The following is a 17,349-nucleotide window of genomic DNA, read 5'->3' on the forward strand; positions in this document are numbered from 1 at the left end:
CCACTGGCCTGATCCGACATGGCTTCTCTTATGTTCTTATGTGACACAGAGTGTTGGACTGGATGGGCCATTGGCCTGATCCAACATGGCTTCTCTTATGTTCTTCTGTGACACAGAGTGTTGGTCTGGATGGGCCATTGGCCTGATCCAACATGGCTTCTCTTATGTTCTTATGTGACACAGAGTGTTGGTCTGGATGGGCCACTGGCCTGATCCAACATGGCTTCTCTTATGTTCTTCTGTGACACAGAGTGTTGGACTGGATGGGCCATTGGCCTGATCCAACATGGCTTCTCTTATGTTCTTATTTCCGCTGTTTCAAGCAGCTTTTGAACATATTCTTCTTTCTTTGGTGTCTCTGGTGTCTTCCAGTATCTTGCATATAGAATCCTCGCAGCCATGGCTGCATGCACTAAAAATCTAGCTTTTAATTTAGGAATGGAGATTTGATATATATTCAGGAGATATAGTTCAGGTAAATGTTTTATACTTAGTTTTAGCATTTTTTGTAGCCAGCTATGAATTTGAATCCAAAATCTCCTTGCCTTCTCACATTGCCACCACATATGGTAGAAAGACCCAACTGCCTTCTAGCATTTCCAACATCTATTTGAGGTATTCAGATATATCTTTGACAATTTCTCTGTGGTAATATACCATCCAAACATCATCTTTTATATATTCTCTTTTAAAAGTGGATGATCTAGCCCAGGGGTGGCCAACGGTAGCTCTCCAGATGTTTTTTTGCCTACAATTCCCATCAGCCCCAGCCAGCATGGCTGGGGCTGATGGGAGTTGTAGGCAAAAAAACATCTGGAGAGCTACCGTTGGCCACTCCTGCTAGGGTCATCTAGTCCAGGGGTGGCCAACGGTGGCTCTCCAGTTGTTTTTTTGCCTACAACTCCCATCAGCCCCAGCCAGCATGGCCAATGGCTGGGGCTGATGGGAGCTATAGACAAAAAAAACATCTGGAGAGCTATCATTGGCCACCCCTGATCTAGTCATTTTAATATTTGTTTTCCATAATTTCTCTCAGTCTGCTAGTTCTGTAGTATGGCCAATATTTTGCATCCATTTAGCCATGCTTTCTGAGACGTTGCCTGTTTTCCTGCACGTTCTGAGAGAGTATCCAGCGATGACCTTTCTGATTTGGTACAGTCCTTGGCAGGAAAGTACTACCTTGGAATGCGGGGTGGGGAGGGAGAGAGTGTAATCCTTGGTTTGAAAGCTAACATCTTCTCCATGATTCGAGAAGAGCATCAAAGCCACAAGGAGAAGACACTTGGTGGTGAAGGGCTATGATAGATCTGGTGCTAGGGTGACTTACCCGGGGGCAGCGACACACGAAATCACTTCTGGGGCAACCGACAAGTGGCATCATCACATGGGGCGACACTCTAGCACAGGGGTGTCAAACATGCAGTTCAGGGGCTGAATCAGGCCCCCGGAGGGCTCCTATCAGGCCCTCGAGCAACTGGCTGTCATCTGCTTCCTTCTCCCTCTCTCTTGCTTCCTTCTGCATAACAGCTTGCTTTGCCAGGCTTGCTCAGTCACACAGGAGCTACCGAGCAAAACCTCTATTTTTTCCATTGGCTGAGGCTCCTCCCTCAGGGAGGAAAGGGGAGGAATAGCTTGCTTTGCCAGGCTCTCTCAATTGCCCAGCAGAGCTGCTGAGCCAAACATCTCTTCCTCCTTTGGCTTAGGCTCCTCCCCCCCCCCCCCCAGTCCCCTGGGGAAGGAAGGAAAGAGCCAGAGCTTCCTTTGCCCAGTTCCCTGGATCCCACATGAGAAATACAAAGAAAGCATTCTTAAGACCAACGAGTGCTAACATTTTAAGCATGCTTTAAGTTTTTAAAAATATATATATTTGTGTTTGTCTGTGTTCTTTATAAAATTTATACCTCTGCTTCCTAATCTTAAATAGGCACACATATGGCCCGGCCCAGCAAGGTCTCTTTTATAACAAATGAGTTCGACACCTATAATAATAATAATAATAATAATAATAATAATAATAATAATAATAATAATAATAATAATAATAAAATTTTATTTATATTCCACCCTCCCTGCCGAGGCGGGCTCACCTCTGCTCTAGCATCTGTCCAAAGCACTGTGGTTTAAACAAAGATTATGGAGTGAATGCTCGAGTGTCACCCGATGCAATGATGTCACATCTGGGGTATGCTGTAAGGAATGTCATGGTGTTGGTGCGATGTGGATCCTTCCATTTACGCCACTGCACCCCGTTGCTAAGGTTGCCAGCCATAGGTGAAGAAAAACATAGGAGGCTGTGAAAAATGACTAAGCAAAGAACAATTACAATTCGTGTAACACAGCTTAATACAAGAATTACGCATCCCGCAAACATTATCTCAGTGCTTAATCGCACTCTGCAATATATTGAGTATTTATGTTAACAGCGTTTAAAGGGGAAACGCCACAATCAACTTTTTAACAACACTACTTCTAAGAAAAACATGCAAGGTTTGCTAGGTTTAAACAGCAATTACTTCTGCACGCAGCATGCAAAGCCTGCAGTGTACTCGACCAACAAAGACAGCAGTCCTTGAATGAAACGTAGGCTTAGAAGAATGAATCAAAGGTTGTTTTTCTGTTGATTGTCCACATGTCGAGTATACTGCAGATTTTGCATGTTGTGGATTTCTTCCTCTGTGGGGTGTATGCAGAAAGACAATTCATATCTGTGAAAAGAAACAGGGAGTGAAATCAAAACTCTGACTTAAGAACATAAGAGAAGCCATGTTGGATCAGGCCAGTGGCTCATCCAGTCCAACACTCTATGTCATACAGTGGCCAAAAATATATATATAACACACTGTGGCTACTAGCCACTGATGGACCTCTGCTCCATATTTTTACCTAACGCCCTCTTGAAGCTGGCTATGCTTGTAGCCACCACCACCTGTGGCAGTGAATTCCACATGTTAATCACCCTTTGGATGAAGAAGGACTTCCTTTTATCCATTTTAACCTGTCTGCTCAGCAATTTCATCGAATGCCCACGAGTTCTTGTATTGTGAGAAAGGGAGAAAAGTACTTCTTTCTCTACTTTCTCCATCCCATGCATAATTTTGTAAACCTCTACCATGTCACCCCGCAGTCGACGTTTCTCCAAGCTAAAAAGCCCCAGGCGTTTTAGCCTTTCTTCATAGCGAAAGCGTTCCAAACCTTTAATCATTCTAGTTGCCCTTTTCTGGACTTTTTCCAGGTTCTACGCTGCTGAAATTATTTGTGGCTTGCAGTTCCTTCATTCCAAAGGAATCATATACAGGTAAGATTATGTCACATATTGTTGGAGAGCGATAGCAGCAGCTCCTTTGCATATTAGGCCACTCACCCCTGATGTAGCCAATCCTCCAAGAGCTTACAAAAAAGAGCCTTCTAAGCTCTAGGAGGATTGGCTACATCAGGGGTGTGTGGCCTAATATGCAAAGGAGCTCCTGTTAGAATTCCACCCCTGTTAGAGAGAATGTGAACAGTTCTGTTAACAGGGTGCACTTAGTCCATTTTAACACTAGGAGGAGCTGTAATGCATGCTTTCTACTGCTAAGAAACTATTGAACGCTTTTCTTGTTTTTAATCTGCTTCTGGTGGTTCTGCTCTGCCTGTAAAATGATTATTCTTAAAGGATGTAGCACACGCATATACAATGCCAAACCTCAAAACTTAGATTTAAACACGCAGCAATAGCCACGGCAACGGATGTCCCAGGTAAATCCCCATTTTGACGTTTTGTCAGGCCGTAATTCTCTGGTAAAGTTCAGCGCACGAAGATGAAACTGCATAAAGTAGAATGCATATGAATGCTTCACTCCAATCCAACCTGCACCTTGTCTGGAGATCGGCTGTAGTTCTAGGAGACCTCTAGGCCCCCCCTGGCGGTTGACAACCCGTCAACAGGCCCACGCTAGTGGTTCTAGTGCCCCTAGGTTGAGGTCTGTTCCCCGCCCCCCCCCATCTTCGCGCGTGCGTTTTCCAGGGCTGCAGGCACCGATGCTCCCTTTGAAGCACGGGTGGGGCAGGCTGAGCTTTCACGGCGGGAAGCAGCAGCAAACGCAGGGTAACGGAAGGAGGCAGCAGGGAGGGGGGGCGCCTCATGGTGCCCCTAGGCCAAGTGGCACCCGAGGCGGCCACCTACTCGGCCTACTCCCATGCGCCGGCCCTGCCCATCGACACACCGTTACGAAGACCCTTCTGTTCAATAGCATTTTCAGAGAAAAGGCCTCACCCACACCTATCTTCGCAGAGACCTGAAGCTGGATAACGTCCTGTTAGACAAGGACGGCCACATCAAAATTGCTGACTTTGGGATGTGCAAAGAGAACATGTTCGGGGACGACAAGACCAGCACCTTCTGCGGAACGCCCGACTATATTGCGCCGGAGGTAGGTAGGGCGTCATCGCATCTCGTGGCTGAAAACGTCGATCGGTGGCTGGGAGCCCCAGTCGAGGAATGGAACCTCCCTGTCCATCTGGAGTCTATCTTGGTGCACGATGCTAGGAGAAAAGAACAGCAGAGGGTCTCTTGCTTCGAGCCTTGCTTTAGGAAGTTTATGCGGCCGTCTGTTAAGAGTTCTCCAGCTCTGGATATTCTCTATCAGGGGTGGCCGAACTGTGGCTCTGAGCCACATGTGGCTCTTTCACACATATTGTGTGGCTCTCCAAGCCCCCACTGCTCCATAGGCCAGCTTGGAGAAGGCATTTCTCTCTTTAAATCAGCGGTCCCCAACCTTTTTTGCAACAGGGACCAGTTTTGTGGAAGGCAATTTTTCCACAGACCGGGGGAGGCGGGGGGGGGTGATGGTTTCAGGATGATACAATTGTGCACTTTATTTTGGTGTGGTGGTTAAGTGCGCGGACTCTTATCTGGGAGAACCAGGTTTGATTCCCCACTCCTCCACTTGCAGCTGCTGGAATGGCCTTGGGTCAGCCATAGCTCTGGCAGAGTTGTCTTTGAAAGGGCAGCTTCTGGTAGAGCTCTCTCAGCCCCACCCACCTCACAGGGTGTCTGCTGTGGGGGACGAAGACAAAGGAGATTGTGAGTTGCTCTGAGATTCAAAGTAGAGGGCAGGATATAAATCCAATGTCGTCGTCTTATTGTTACTACTACATTGTAATATATAATGAAATAATTATACAACTCATGGCCCCCTTTGCTAACAGGCCACGGACCAGTACCGGTCCACGGCCCGGGGGTTGAGGACCCCTGCTTTAAATCACTTCTCCAAGCCCAGCCAGCCGACAGCTTGGAGAATGCATTTAAAGTTAAAGTTGTTTTCTATCCACGACTCCCTCCTGCCATCTATTTGCCCGCCTGCCTTCCTGTCTTACAGCTCTCAAACGTCTGACATTCACGTCTTGTGGCTCTCGAACATCTGACGTTTATTCTCTGTGGCTCTGCCGTTGAGCAAGTTTGGCCACCCCTGTTCCATATTGATTGGGAAGCTGATCTGTAAGACCCCTTCCAGAACTAGGACTCTATGAACCTTGTGGGTTGCTGCAGCTGGAAGCAGTATACTGAACTTGATCAGTCCAACGTCGCTATGCGGAAGCAGGCAATGGCAAATCATGTCTCTTTGTCTCTTGCCTTCATCATCATAATAACCATTAGATAAAACAACAGTTAAAAACAAAGTATAACCTAAAAAGCACTGCCCCTACAGCAATAACCTAGAGATTTTGAGCTGCTAATCTTAGGAGTCTACGGGGCTCGTATGGGGAGAGGCAGTCTGCCATGGCAGGTACAGTCAAGGAAGGGTCCCCTGTGCAAGCACCAGTCGTTTCCGACTCTGGGGTGACGTTGCTTTCACAACATTTTCACGGCAGACTTTTGTGTTTTCACAATTTATTAATAACACATGGTTACAACATTTCATTAACTTTTCTTATACTAAACCATATGATATTTCACCCCCCCTCCCTCCAATATTGACTTCCCTGAAGTTATAAATTTCCAGTTAATTCTAAAGGTACCACTAATCTATCAAAATGTAATACTTTTGATTAATACTAAAAAATTGTCCAATGTCTTTTTACGTTCCACTCTTTCTCCATATATCCTTTGAATTTCTTCCACTCCTTTTTGAATAAGTCTAAGTCATAGTCTCTTAAAGTTTTAGTTAATTTATCCATCTCACTCCACAATAAAACTTTCACAATCACGGCAGACTTTTTACGGGGTGGTTTGCCCTCGCCTTCCCCAGTCACCTTCGCTTTCCCCTCAACAAGCTGGGGACTCATTTGACCGACCTCGGAAGGATGGAAGGCTGAGTCAACCTCGAGCCGGCTACCTGAAAACCCAGCTTCCACCGGGGATCGAACTCAGGTCGTGAGCAGAGTTTAGGACTGCAGTACTGCAGCTTTAACACTCTGCGCCACGGGGCCCTTCATGGTATAGTCCAGGGGTGGCCAACGGTAGCTCTCCAGATGTTTTTTGCCCATGCTGGCTGGGGCTGATGGGAGTTGTAGGCAAAAAACATCTGAAGAGCTACCGTTGGCCACCCCTGGTATAGTCAACCACCAAATAATTCCCATGGGGTTTAGGTCCAGTCATCAAGTACTGGAAAAGTCCCACTTGGGAGGTTCCAAGCCGAATGTTCTCCTGTGATGAAAACAGTTGTTTCTGTATGTGTCCTTTCTGAAGACCAAAGACCTCCAGTTTAGTGTAGGGCAGGGGTGGGGAACCTTTTTTTTCTCCCAAAGGCCATACAGATATTTATAACATCATTCGCGGGCCATAAAAAATTGTCAACTTAAAAAACTGTGTTCCGCTGAGGGAGAATGATTCAGGCCAGCAAAATTAATGCAAATAATTGTTTTTCTATTTGAAGTCATGTGGGGAGAGCCTAATCTGGCACACACACACACCCCGGCCCGCTGCCCTATGCAAATGCATAAGTCCAGGGCTTTTTTGTAGAAAAAGCCCAGCAGGAACTCAGTAGCATATTAGACCACATCCCCTAATATTAACATGTTAGGTCACACACTTATTAGCATATTAGGCCACACCCTCTGGGATAAACATGTGCAAACTGAACAGTGACAGTAACTTTTCCAGGCCTTGCAGCAATTCTGGCCGGCCAGCCCCAGGAAGGCTGCCGCACAGTACATCCGGGCCCTGTGATCCCTGCCTGGCCCTGGGAAGGCTGCTGCACAGCACAGCTGGGCCCCATGATCCTCGCTGGCCAGCCAGGCCCCAGGGAGGCTGCCACATGGCTCGGTTCAGCCCAGCAATCCCTGAGGCCCACACCAAGTGACCCCAAGGGCCATATACGGCCCTTGGGACAGAGGTTCCTCAACCCTGCTGTAGGGGTTTAGGAGACCCAGTTTCATAGAATCATAGAGTTGGAAGGGACCTCCAGAGTCATCTAGTCCAGCCCCCTGCACAATGCAGTTTGGTGTAGTGGTTAAGAGTGTCAGACTCTAATCTGGAGAACTGGGTTCGATTCCTCACTCCTCCTCCACATGCAGCTGCTGGGTGACCTTGGGTCAGTCTCAAGTTCTCTCAGAGCTGTTCTCTCAAGAGCAGTTCTCTGAGAGAACTCTCAGCTCCACCCCGTTCACAGGGTGTCTGTTGTGGGGAAAGGAAGGGAAGGAGATTGTGAGCCACTCTGAGACTCCAAGAGAAGGGTGGGGTATAAATCCAATCTCCTCCTCACGGTCTTACTTCTGAAGAAATCAGAGAGCAAGTTTGGTGTAGTGGTTAATTGTGCAGACTCTTATCTGGGAGAACCTAGTTTGATTCCCCACTCCTCCACTTGCAGCTGCTGGAATGGCCTTGGGTCAGCCAGAGCTCTCTTATCTGGGAGAACCGGGCTTGATTCCCCCCCTCCTCCACTTGCAGCCGCTGGGATGGCCTTGGGTCAGCCATAGTTCTCTTATCTGGGAGAACCGGGTTTGATTCCCCACTCCTCCACTTGCAGCTGCTGGAATGGCCTTGGGTCAGCCAGAGCTCTCTTATCTGGGAGAACCGGGTTTGATTCCCTGCTCCTCCACTTGCAGCTGCTGGAATGGCCTTGGGTCAGCCATAGCTCTCTTATCTGGGAGAACCGGGCTTGATTCCCCCCTCCTCCACTTGCAGCTACTGGAATTGCCTTGGGTCAGCCATAGTTATCTTATCTGGGAGAACCGGGTGATTCCCCGCTCCTCCACTTGCAGCTGCTGGAATGGACTTGGGCCAGCCATAGCTCTCACAGAGCTGTCCTTGAAAAGGCAGTTTCTGTCAGAGCTCTCTCAGCCCCACCCACCTCACAGGGTGTCTTTGTTGGGGGAGGAAAATAAAGGAGATTGTGAGCCGCTCTGAGATTTAGAGTGGATGGGGGGATATAAATCAAATTTCTTCTTCTTCTCCAAAGATTTGGGGGAAAGGCAGGACTAGCCATTAGCTTCAGGGGAAATATGCTTTGGGAGAGGACACCAGAAAACACCCTGGTGGACACTATGGGGATCACTGAAAGAGCTATTGCTAGTGGCTCAACGTGAAGCAACTTCTTATCTTCGAATCTTCTCTTTCTCTGAGACTCTGATTCAGGGGTATAAATCTATGGTCTTCTTCTTCTTCTGCAATGACCTACTTCCTTCCATGACAGATTCTCCTGGGACAGAAATACAACCTGTCTGTCGACTGGTGGTCCTTCGGCGTCCTCTTATATGAAATGTTGATTGGCCAGTCTCCATTCCACGGCCACGATGAAGAGGAGCTCTTTCAGTCCATCCGCATGGACAGCCCCTTCTATCCGCGCTGGCTTGACACAAATGCAAGAGACCTTCTAGTGAAGGTGAGAAGGAGGGCTGCCCCCAGTGGGAGGGTGGGGGGGGGATAGGTTAACATATGAAGCTGCCTTCTACTGAATCAGACCCTCGGTCCATCAAAGTCAGTACTGTCTACTCAGACTGGCAGCGGCTCTCCAGGGTCTCCAGCTGAGGTTTTTCACACCTACTTGCCTGGACCCTTTTTAGTTGGAGATGCCGGGGATTGAACCTGGGACCTTCTGCTTACCAAGCAGATGCTCTACCACTGAGCCACTGTCCCTTCCCTGAGTGGCAGCAGCTCTCCAGGGTCTCAAGCTGAGGTTTTTCACACCTATCTGCCTGGACCCTTTTTAGTTGGAGATGCCGGGGATTGAACCTGAGACCTTCTGCTTACCAAGCAGATGCTCTACCACTCTCAGTAGGCCCTGTAAGAAGAGCCCTGTAAGGAATTCTAGCAGGACCTCCTTTGCCTATTAGGCCACACCCCCCTGATGTAGCCAATCCTCCTGGAGCTTCCAGTAGGCCCTGTAAGAAGAGCCCTGTAAGCTCCAGGAGGATTGGCTACATCAAGGGGGTGCAGCCTAATATGCAAAGGAGTTCCTGCTACAAAAAAAGCCCTGAATAGGAACAATGCCAAGTTGTATAGAAGTTGAACAAAGCAAGAGTCAAGTTGCACCTTTAAGACCAACCAAGTTTTATTTAGAATGTAAGCTTCCGTGTGCTCTCTAAGCGCACTTCATCAGACGAGGGGGATCAGGTATTGTGGGCTGAAATACAAGCAGTTTGTTGATGAAGAGGGCAGACGGGTCACATGGTAAAACAGTGTGGCTTGGCCATTTGGTCTGGATAGCCATAGAAGGTAATAAAGTCCTCTGCCCAACTGGTGATTCTGTAAATCTAGGTGAATTTGTATAGAAGGGAATGGAGACTCCCAATACAAGTTATAAAACACTTAATGATTCATTGGATTATAATCACAGCTTTTTCTCTTTTTTTTGTAGCAGGAACTCCTTTGGATATTAGGCCACACACCCCTGATGTAGCCAATCCTCCAAGAGCTTACAGGGCTCTTCGTACAGGGCCTACTGAGAGCTCCAGGGGGATTGGCTACATCAGGGGGTGTGGCCTAATAGGCAAAGGAGGTCCTGCTAGAATTCCTTACAGGGCTCTTCATACAGGGCCTGCTGGAAGCTCCAGGAGGACTGGCTGCATCAGGGGGGTGTGGCCTAATGGGCAAAGGAGGTCCTGCTAGAATTCCTTACAGGGCTCTTCGTACAGGGCCTACTGAGAGCTCCAGGGGGATTGGCTACATCAGGGGGGTGTGGCCTAATAGGCAAAGGAGGTCCTGCTAGAATTCCTTACAGGGCTCTTCGTACAGGGCCTACTGAGAGCTCCAGGGGGATTGGCTACATCAGGGGGTGTGGCCTAATAGGCAAAGGAGGTCCTGCTAGAATTCCTTACAGGGCTCTTCGTACAGGGCCTACTGAGAGCTCCAGGGGGATTGGCTCCATCAGGGGGGTGTGGCCTAATAGGCAAAGGAGGTTCTGCTAGAATTCCTTACAGGGCTCTTCGTACAGGGCCTACTGAGAGCTCCAGGGGGATTGGCTCCATCAGGGGGGTGTGGCCTAATAGGCAAAGGAGGTCCTGCTAGAATTCCTTACAGGGCTCTTCATACAGGGCCCACTGAGAGCTCCAGGGGGATTGGCTCCATCAGGGGGGTGTGGCCTAATAGGCAAAGGAGGTTCTGCTAGAATTCCTTACAGGGCTCTTCGTACAGGGCCTGCTGTAAGCTCCAGGAGGATTGGCTACATCAGGGGTGTGTGGCCTAATATGCAAAGGAGGTCCTGCTAGAATTCCTTACAGAACTCTTCGTACAGGGCCTGCTGAGAGCTCCAGGAGGATTGGCTGCAACAGGGGGTGTGGCCTAATATGCAAAGGAGTTGCTGCTACTAAAAAAGCCCTGATTATAATTTTGCATTAATGGGTATCTTCTGTTCCTGGTTCGCAGCTTTCCAAAGCGTGTAAGGTCCAGTTCAAAGTCGATCACAAATTCAGCTTGTGTGGCTGTAGCAAGGAGTCAGAACTCCCTGCTTTTTCCACGCTTTCCATAAACAAGACAAAAATGCTCAAGAACCTCTATCTGCTCCTTCTCTCAGAAAAATCTCTTTTTTTGGTTACTTTTCCAGCTTTTTGTACGCGAACCGGAGCGGAGGCTGGGAGCCAAGGGGAATATCCGTCAGCACATCTTCTTCCAGGAAATCGACTGGGAGGCTCTGGAAAGAAGAGCAGTGGAGCCCCCGTTCAGGCCCAGAGTGGTGAGAAAACACCTTTACTCACTTGCCGCTTTTGAACACCCATTGGTCTTCTGCATGGCAAAGGGAGTGAATGGCAGCCTGAATGTTAAGGGTGTTTCTACCTGTTCATTCTCTTGAGGTTGAGCATTCTGCCAGAGGCGCCCCCATCTGGCCAGACTCATATTACACCAGGTTTATCACTCCTCCCACCCCCAACACAATCTGTTGGAAAATCGGTTCAGTATCCTTCTAGATGGTGAGGGGTCTGGAGACCAAGTCCTATGAAGAAAGGGTGAAGGAGCTGCGCATGTTTAGCCTGGAGAGGAGGCGGCTGAGAGGTGATAGGATCACCATTTTCAAGTTCTTGAAAGTCTGTCATGTAGAGGATGGTGTGGAATTGTTTTCTTCGTACAGGGCCAACTGTAAGCTCCAGGAGGATTGGCTACATCAGAGAGGTGTGGCCTAATATGCAAAGGAGGTCCTGCTAAAATCCCTTACAGGGCTCTTTGTACAGGGCTTGCTGTAAGTTCCAGGAAGATTGGCTACATCAGGGGGGTGTGGCCTAATAGTCAAAGGAGGTCCTGCTAGAATTCCTTACAGGGCTCTTCGTACAGGGCCTGCTGGAAGCTCCAGGAGGATTGGCTACATCAGGGGTGTGTGGCCTAATATGCAAAGGAGGTCCTGCTAGAATTCCGTACAGGACCTACTGTAAGCTCCAGGAGGATTGGCTACATCAGAGAGGTGTGGCCTAATATGCAAAGGAGGTCCTGCTAAAATCCCTTACAGGGCTCTTTGTACAGGGCTTGCTGTAAGTTCCAGGAAGATTGGCTACATCAGGGGGGTGTGGCCTAATAGGCAAAGAAATTCCTGCTACAAAAAAAAAGTCCTGGGAACCTAAATGAGTCCTTTTTATAGTCATTTCTAGAGCCAAACCTCTTCAAACTCCAAGTCATAACTCTCTCAGAGCTGTTCTCTCAAGAGCAGTTCTTGGAGAGTTCTCTCAGCTCCACCTACCTCAAAGGTTGTCTGTTGTGGGAAAAGAAACGGAAAGGAGATTGTGAATCTGAGATTCCTTTGGGTAGTGAAGGGTGGGGTATAAATCCAATCGCTTATCGTCTTCTCCTTATGCTACAGTAGTAGCTTACACATTGCCCTTCAGAGAATCCAAGGTGTTTTTCCTATTTTCTCATAGGTAAAGGTATCCCCTGTGCAAGCACCGAGTTGTTACCGACCCATGGGGTGACGTCACATCATTTTCTTTGCAGGCTTTTTTTTTACAGGGTGCTTTGCCGTTTACTCACAGACAACCCCAAATGGCTTCGGTCAAAAGCATCATGGTTGAAGTTAACAAATGCTGGAATTTTTCTTAGGAGGGATGGGGGAATTCACTTGACTAGTGTTACCCAGTTCTATTAGTCTGTTTTCTAGCCACAGGACCTCCATCCACCTGTTCTCTAGGCCTCAGTCGGTGAGAAATTCCAGATGCATGACGAGTGTGAATGTCTGACATGGACTTTTCAGCTGTGGCCCCCAGAATTCAGAATTCCTTGTCTTTTTCTACCGCTCCCAAAGCACTAGAACTAAAAGGCAAGCAGAGAAGCTGACAGGAAGTAGATTCAGGAAGGACAAAAGAAAATACTTCTTGACTGAAGGAGCAATTACTAGGCATAGTGACTAAAGAGAACCTTCACATTCAGTGGTAGTAAGCCTCTGGATGTCAGTGCTAGGAGGCAACGTCAGAAAAGACCTCTGTGCCCTGTTGTTGGACCTCCAGAGGAACTGGTTGACCACTGTGTGAGATGGGATGCCAGACTAGATGGAACCCTGGTCTGATCCAGCAGGGCTCTTCTGACGTTCTCAGGATGCTGGACTAGATGGGCCACTGGTCTGATCCAGCAGGGCTCTTCTGATGTACTCAGGATGCTGGACTAGATGGACCACTGGTCTGATCCAGCAGGGCTCTTCTGATGTACTCAGGATGCTAGACTAGATGGACCCCTGGTCTGATCCAGCAGGGCTCTTCTGATGTTCTCAGGATGCTGGACTAGATGGACCCCTGGTCTGAACCCACAGGGCTCTTCTGATGTTCTCAGGATGCTGGACTAGATGGACCCCTGGTCTGATCCAGCAGGGCTCTTCTGATGTTTTCTGGATGCTGGACTAGATGGACCCCTGGTCTGATCCAGCAGGGCTCTTCTGATGTTCTCAGGATGCTGGACTAGATGGGCCACTGGTCTGATCCAGCAGGGCTCTTCTGATGTTCTCAGGATGCTGGACTAGATGGGCCACTGGTCTGACCCAGCAGGGCTCTTCTGATGTTCTCAGGATGCTGGACTAGATGGGCCACTGGTCTGATCCAGCAGGGCTCTTCTGATGTTCTCAGGATGCTGGACTAGATGGACGCCTGGTCTGATCCAGCAGGGCTCTTCTGATGTTCTCAGGATGCTGGACTAGATGGACTCCTAGTCTGATCCAGCAGGGCTCTTCTGATGTTCTCAGGATGCTGGACTAGGTGGGCCACTGGTCTGACTTACCAGGGCTCTTCTGATGTTCTCAGGATGCTGGACTAGATGGACCCCTGATCTGATCCATCAGGGCTTTTCTGATGTTCTCAGGATGCTGGACTAGATGGACCCCTGGTCTGATCCAGCAGGGCTCTTCTGATGTTCTCAGGATGCTGGACTAGATGGACGCCTGGTCTGATCCAGCAGGGCTCTTCTGATGTTCTCAGGATGCTGGACTAGGAAGAACCTAAGAAGAGCCCTGTTGGATCAGACCAGTGGTCCATCTAGTCCAGCATCCTAAGAACCTAAGAAGAGCCCTGATGGATCAGACCAGTGGTCCATCTAGTCCAGCCTCCTAAGAAGCTTCAAAGAGCCCTGATGGATCAGACCAGTGTTCCATCTACTCCAGCCTCCTAAGAAGCTAAGAAGAGCCCTGATGGATCAGACCAGTGGTCCATCTAGTCCAGCCTCCTAAGAAGCTAAAAAGAGCCCTGCTGGATCAGACCAGTGTTCCATCTACTCCAGCCTCCTAAGAAGCTAAGAAGAGACCTGATGGATCAGACCAGTGACAGTCCATCTAGTCCAGCATCCTGTCTCACACTGTGACCAACCAGTTTTTCTGGAGGGCCAACAGCAGGGCATAGAGGCTATGGTTACCTCCTGGCTCTGGGATTCACAGGCTGACTGTCTCTAATTGTGGAGGTTCTCTTCAGTCATCATGGCTAGTAGCCCCTGATAGACTGAACCTCCCCAAATCTATCTAATCCCCTTTGAAAGCTGTTTGATTCCGTGCCTGCCCCTTCCCTGGTGCCTTCTCTCTCTTTTGCACTTCTGTAGATATGTTTGTGCTGTTTTGTTTTTAACTGTGGTTATTTTTCCTGCTGCACTCGCTTGCTAACAATAGTTATAATTTTGGGCTGTAGTTTTCTTGTTGGCTGTAGTTTTGTTGGCTGTTGTTTTATTGTTGTTTTGTTTGTTTGTTTTCAATTTCTGTCAGCTGCATTGGGGATCTCCGTGTGGGGATAGAAAGGTGGGTTAGAAATGTTCAAAATAAAGAGATATCTCAATCCATCAAGAGTCTTTGTGGGAGCGCACAAGTGACATTGAAACGTACCCTTCTCCCAACCTGGATCTGGCAACCTTGCCCCCCCTCACCTGTCAGTGGCCAGAGGGGTGGGGGGCTGGCAACCATAGAGTCTAGGAAAAGGGTGGCCAAACTGCAGCTTGGAACTCACTTGTAGCTCTTTCAGACATATCGTGTGGCTGTCAAAATCCCTCACTGTCCCATTGGCCAGCTTGGAGAAGGCATTTCTCTCTATTAAATCACTTCTCCAAGCCAAGACAACTGGCAGCCTAGAGAAAGCATTTAAAGTTGCTTTCTTTCTACATCTTCCTCTCCCCTTCCCCCTCTATTTGCCTCCCTCCCTCCTTCCTTCCTTCCTACCTTCCTTCTTTTCCCTTCCTTCCTTCCTCCCACCCACTCTCCTTCCTCCCTCCCTCCCTCCATCCTTCCTCCCTCCCACCCTCCTTCCTTCCTCCCTCCCTGCTTCCTTCCTTCTAGCAGGAGCTCCTTTACATATTATTCTAGCAGGAGCTCCTTTGCATATTAGGCCACACCCCCTGATGTAGCCAATCCTCCAAGAGCTTACAAGGTTCTCTTTTTTGTAAGCTTTTTTGTAAGCTGTTGGAGAATTGGCTACATCATGGGGTGTGGCCTAATATGCAAAGGAGCTCCTGCTAGAATTCCACTCCTGATGACTGCTGAAAAAACTGATGTCATGTAAAGTTTAACTTCAACTATGCTGCTGGTTCTGCTGTGACTACATGAGATGGTTTACTTTCTTTTCCTAACCACAAAATTTGTGCTACAAATTCTGTTGTTTCCTGTCTGTCAGCAAAAAAAAAACAAATGCTTGTGCTAAGATAGCACAGATTGCCGCGGATGGCAGTTCTTTCTCACTTTAGTATTGGGCATAAATTCAGTTTTACTGGTAGGAAAAAACAGGAAGAACATAAGAGAAGCCATGTTGGATCAAGTCCAACACTGTCCAACACTGTGTCACACAGTGGCCAAAACCCAGGTGCCATCAGGAGATCCCCCAACAGGGCCATAAGATTATAAGAGAAGCCATGTTGGATCAAACCAATGGCCCATCCTGTCCAACACTCTGTGTCACACAGTAGCCAAAACCCAGGTGCCATCAGGAGGTCCATCAGCAGGGTGATAAAAACACAAAAGAAACCATGTTGGATCAGGCCAATAACCCATCCAGTCCAACACTCTGTGTCACACAGTGGCCCAAACCCAGGTGCCATCAGGAGGTCCACCAGCAGGGCCATAAGAACATAAGAGAGAAGCCATGATGGATCAGGCCAATGGCCCATCCAGTCCAACACTCTGTGTCACACAGTAACCAGAACCCAGGTGCCATCAGGAGGTCCACCAGCAGGGTCATAAAAACACAAGAGAAGCCATGATGGATCAGGCCAACAGCCCATCCAGTCCAACACTCTGTGTCACACAGTGGCCAAAACCCAGGTGCCATCAGGAGGTCCACCAGCAGGGCCATAAGAACATAAGAGAAGCCATGTTGGATCAGGTCAGTGGCCCATCCAGTCCAACACTCTGTGTCACACAGTGGCCAAAACCCATGTGCCATCAGGAGGTCCACCAGCAGGGCCATAAGAACATAAGAGAGAAGCCATGATGGATCAGGCCAATGGCCCATCCAGTCCAACACTCTGTGTCACACAGTGGCCAAAACCCAGGTGCCATCAGGAGGTCAACCAGTGGGGTCAAAACTCCAGAAGGATCCAAAAAGGGGAGGGGAGCCAACCCAAAACAAGAAAGGTAATTTTAAAAGATTGAAACAAAATTAACAATTGAATAGAGCTGAACACACAGTGTTATTATAAAAATATACGGTATATTTTACTCGTGCATAAAAATGTTAAAATCAAACTAAAATCCGCCTAACTGTGGTTCCGTATATAAGTATACAGAAAGCCAGTTGGGTGTAGTAGTTAAGAGCACATGATCTAATCTGGGAGGACCAGATTTGATTCCACACTGCTCCATGTGCAGCTACTGGGTGACCTTGGATCAGTCACAGTTTTCTCAGCGCTCTCTCAGGGCGTCTGCTGTAGCGAGAGGAAGGTAAGGAGATTGTAAGCCGCTCTGAGACTCCAAGTGAGGGGCGGGGTATAAATCCAGTCTCTTCTTTATTTCTTCTTCTACCTTTACCAAACAACATATACATATATTTTGACATTTGTCCTGGTGTTTCAAATGAAACGGTAATACTGACATACTCTTTTGGATGACACGGATTGTCCTGCCACCCCTAACTCTGATTTCTTTTTCCCTCGGGAAGAAATCACCTGGCGACTACAACAACTTCGACAAGGAATTTCTGAACGAGAAACCCCGGCTATCGTACGGCGATGGAACCCTCATTAACAGCATGGACCAGAACATGTTTCGAAACTTTTCGTTTACCAGCCCCATCATGGAGAAGCTGCTGTCCTGAGAATGGGAACAGGAAGTGCTCCTGCCTAAAAAGCATCTCTGAGTCACCTGACCTTGTACTTCTCCTCTCCTGAAGACAGCGATGGGACTTCCTCGTAACTCTAGGCAGAAACTGGGGTTACCGGCCTCCGAGTGGATCCTACAGATCTCCTGGAATTACAACAGATCTCTGAACCACAGAGACCCGTTTCCCCGGAGAGCATGGTTGCAACGGCGCTGTAACCCATGGAGGTCTGACTCCTCCCTA

The 17,349-nt window shown here is 48.4% G+C and overlaps 1 protein-coding gene across 1 annotated transcript in view; it reads left to right on the forward strand.

Annotated features, from left to right (window-relative positions):
- PRKCQ (protein kinase C theta) overlaps positions 1-17,136 on the forward strand; it is a 65,042-nt gene extending 47,906 nt beyond the window's left edge. The window contains 5 exon segments of the mRNA XM_060245975.1: positions 3,233-3,295; positions 4,271-4,409; positions 8,613-8,801; positions 10,962-11,090; positions 16,948-17,136. Of these exon segments, the coding sequence (XP_060101958.1) occupies positions 3,233-3,295; positions 4,271-4,409; positions 8,613-8,801; positions 10,962-11,090; positions 16,948-17,103 (676 nt within the window). The 3' untranslated portion in view covers positions 17,104-17,136.
- Positions 17,137-17,349: the final 213 nt, after the last annotated feature.

Source organism: Heteronotia binoei, chromosome 8 (assembly GCF_032191835.1).
Source record: "Heteronotia binoei isolate CCM8104 ecotype False Entrance Well chromosome 8, APGP_CSIRO_Hbin_v1, whole genome shotgun sequence".
Classification (NCBI taxonomy): Eukaryota; Metazoa; Chordata; class Lepidosauria; order Squamata; family Gekkonidae; genus Heteronotia; species Heteronotia binoei.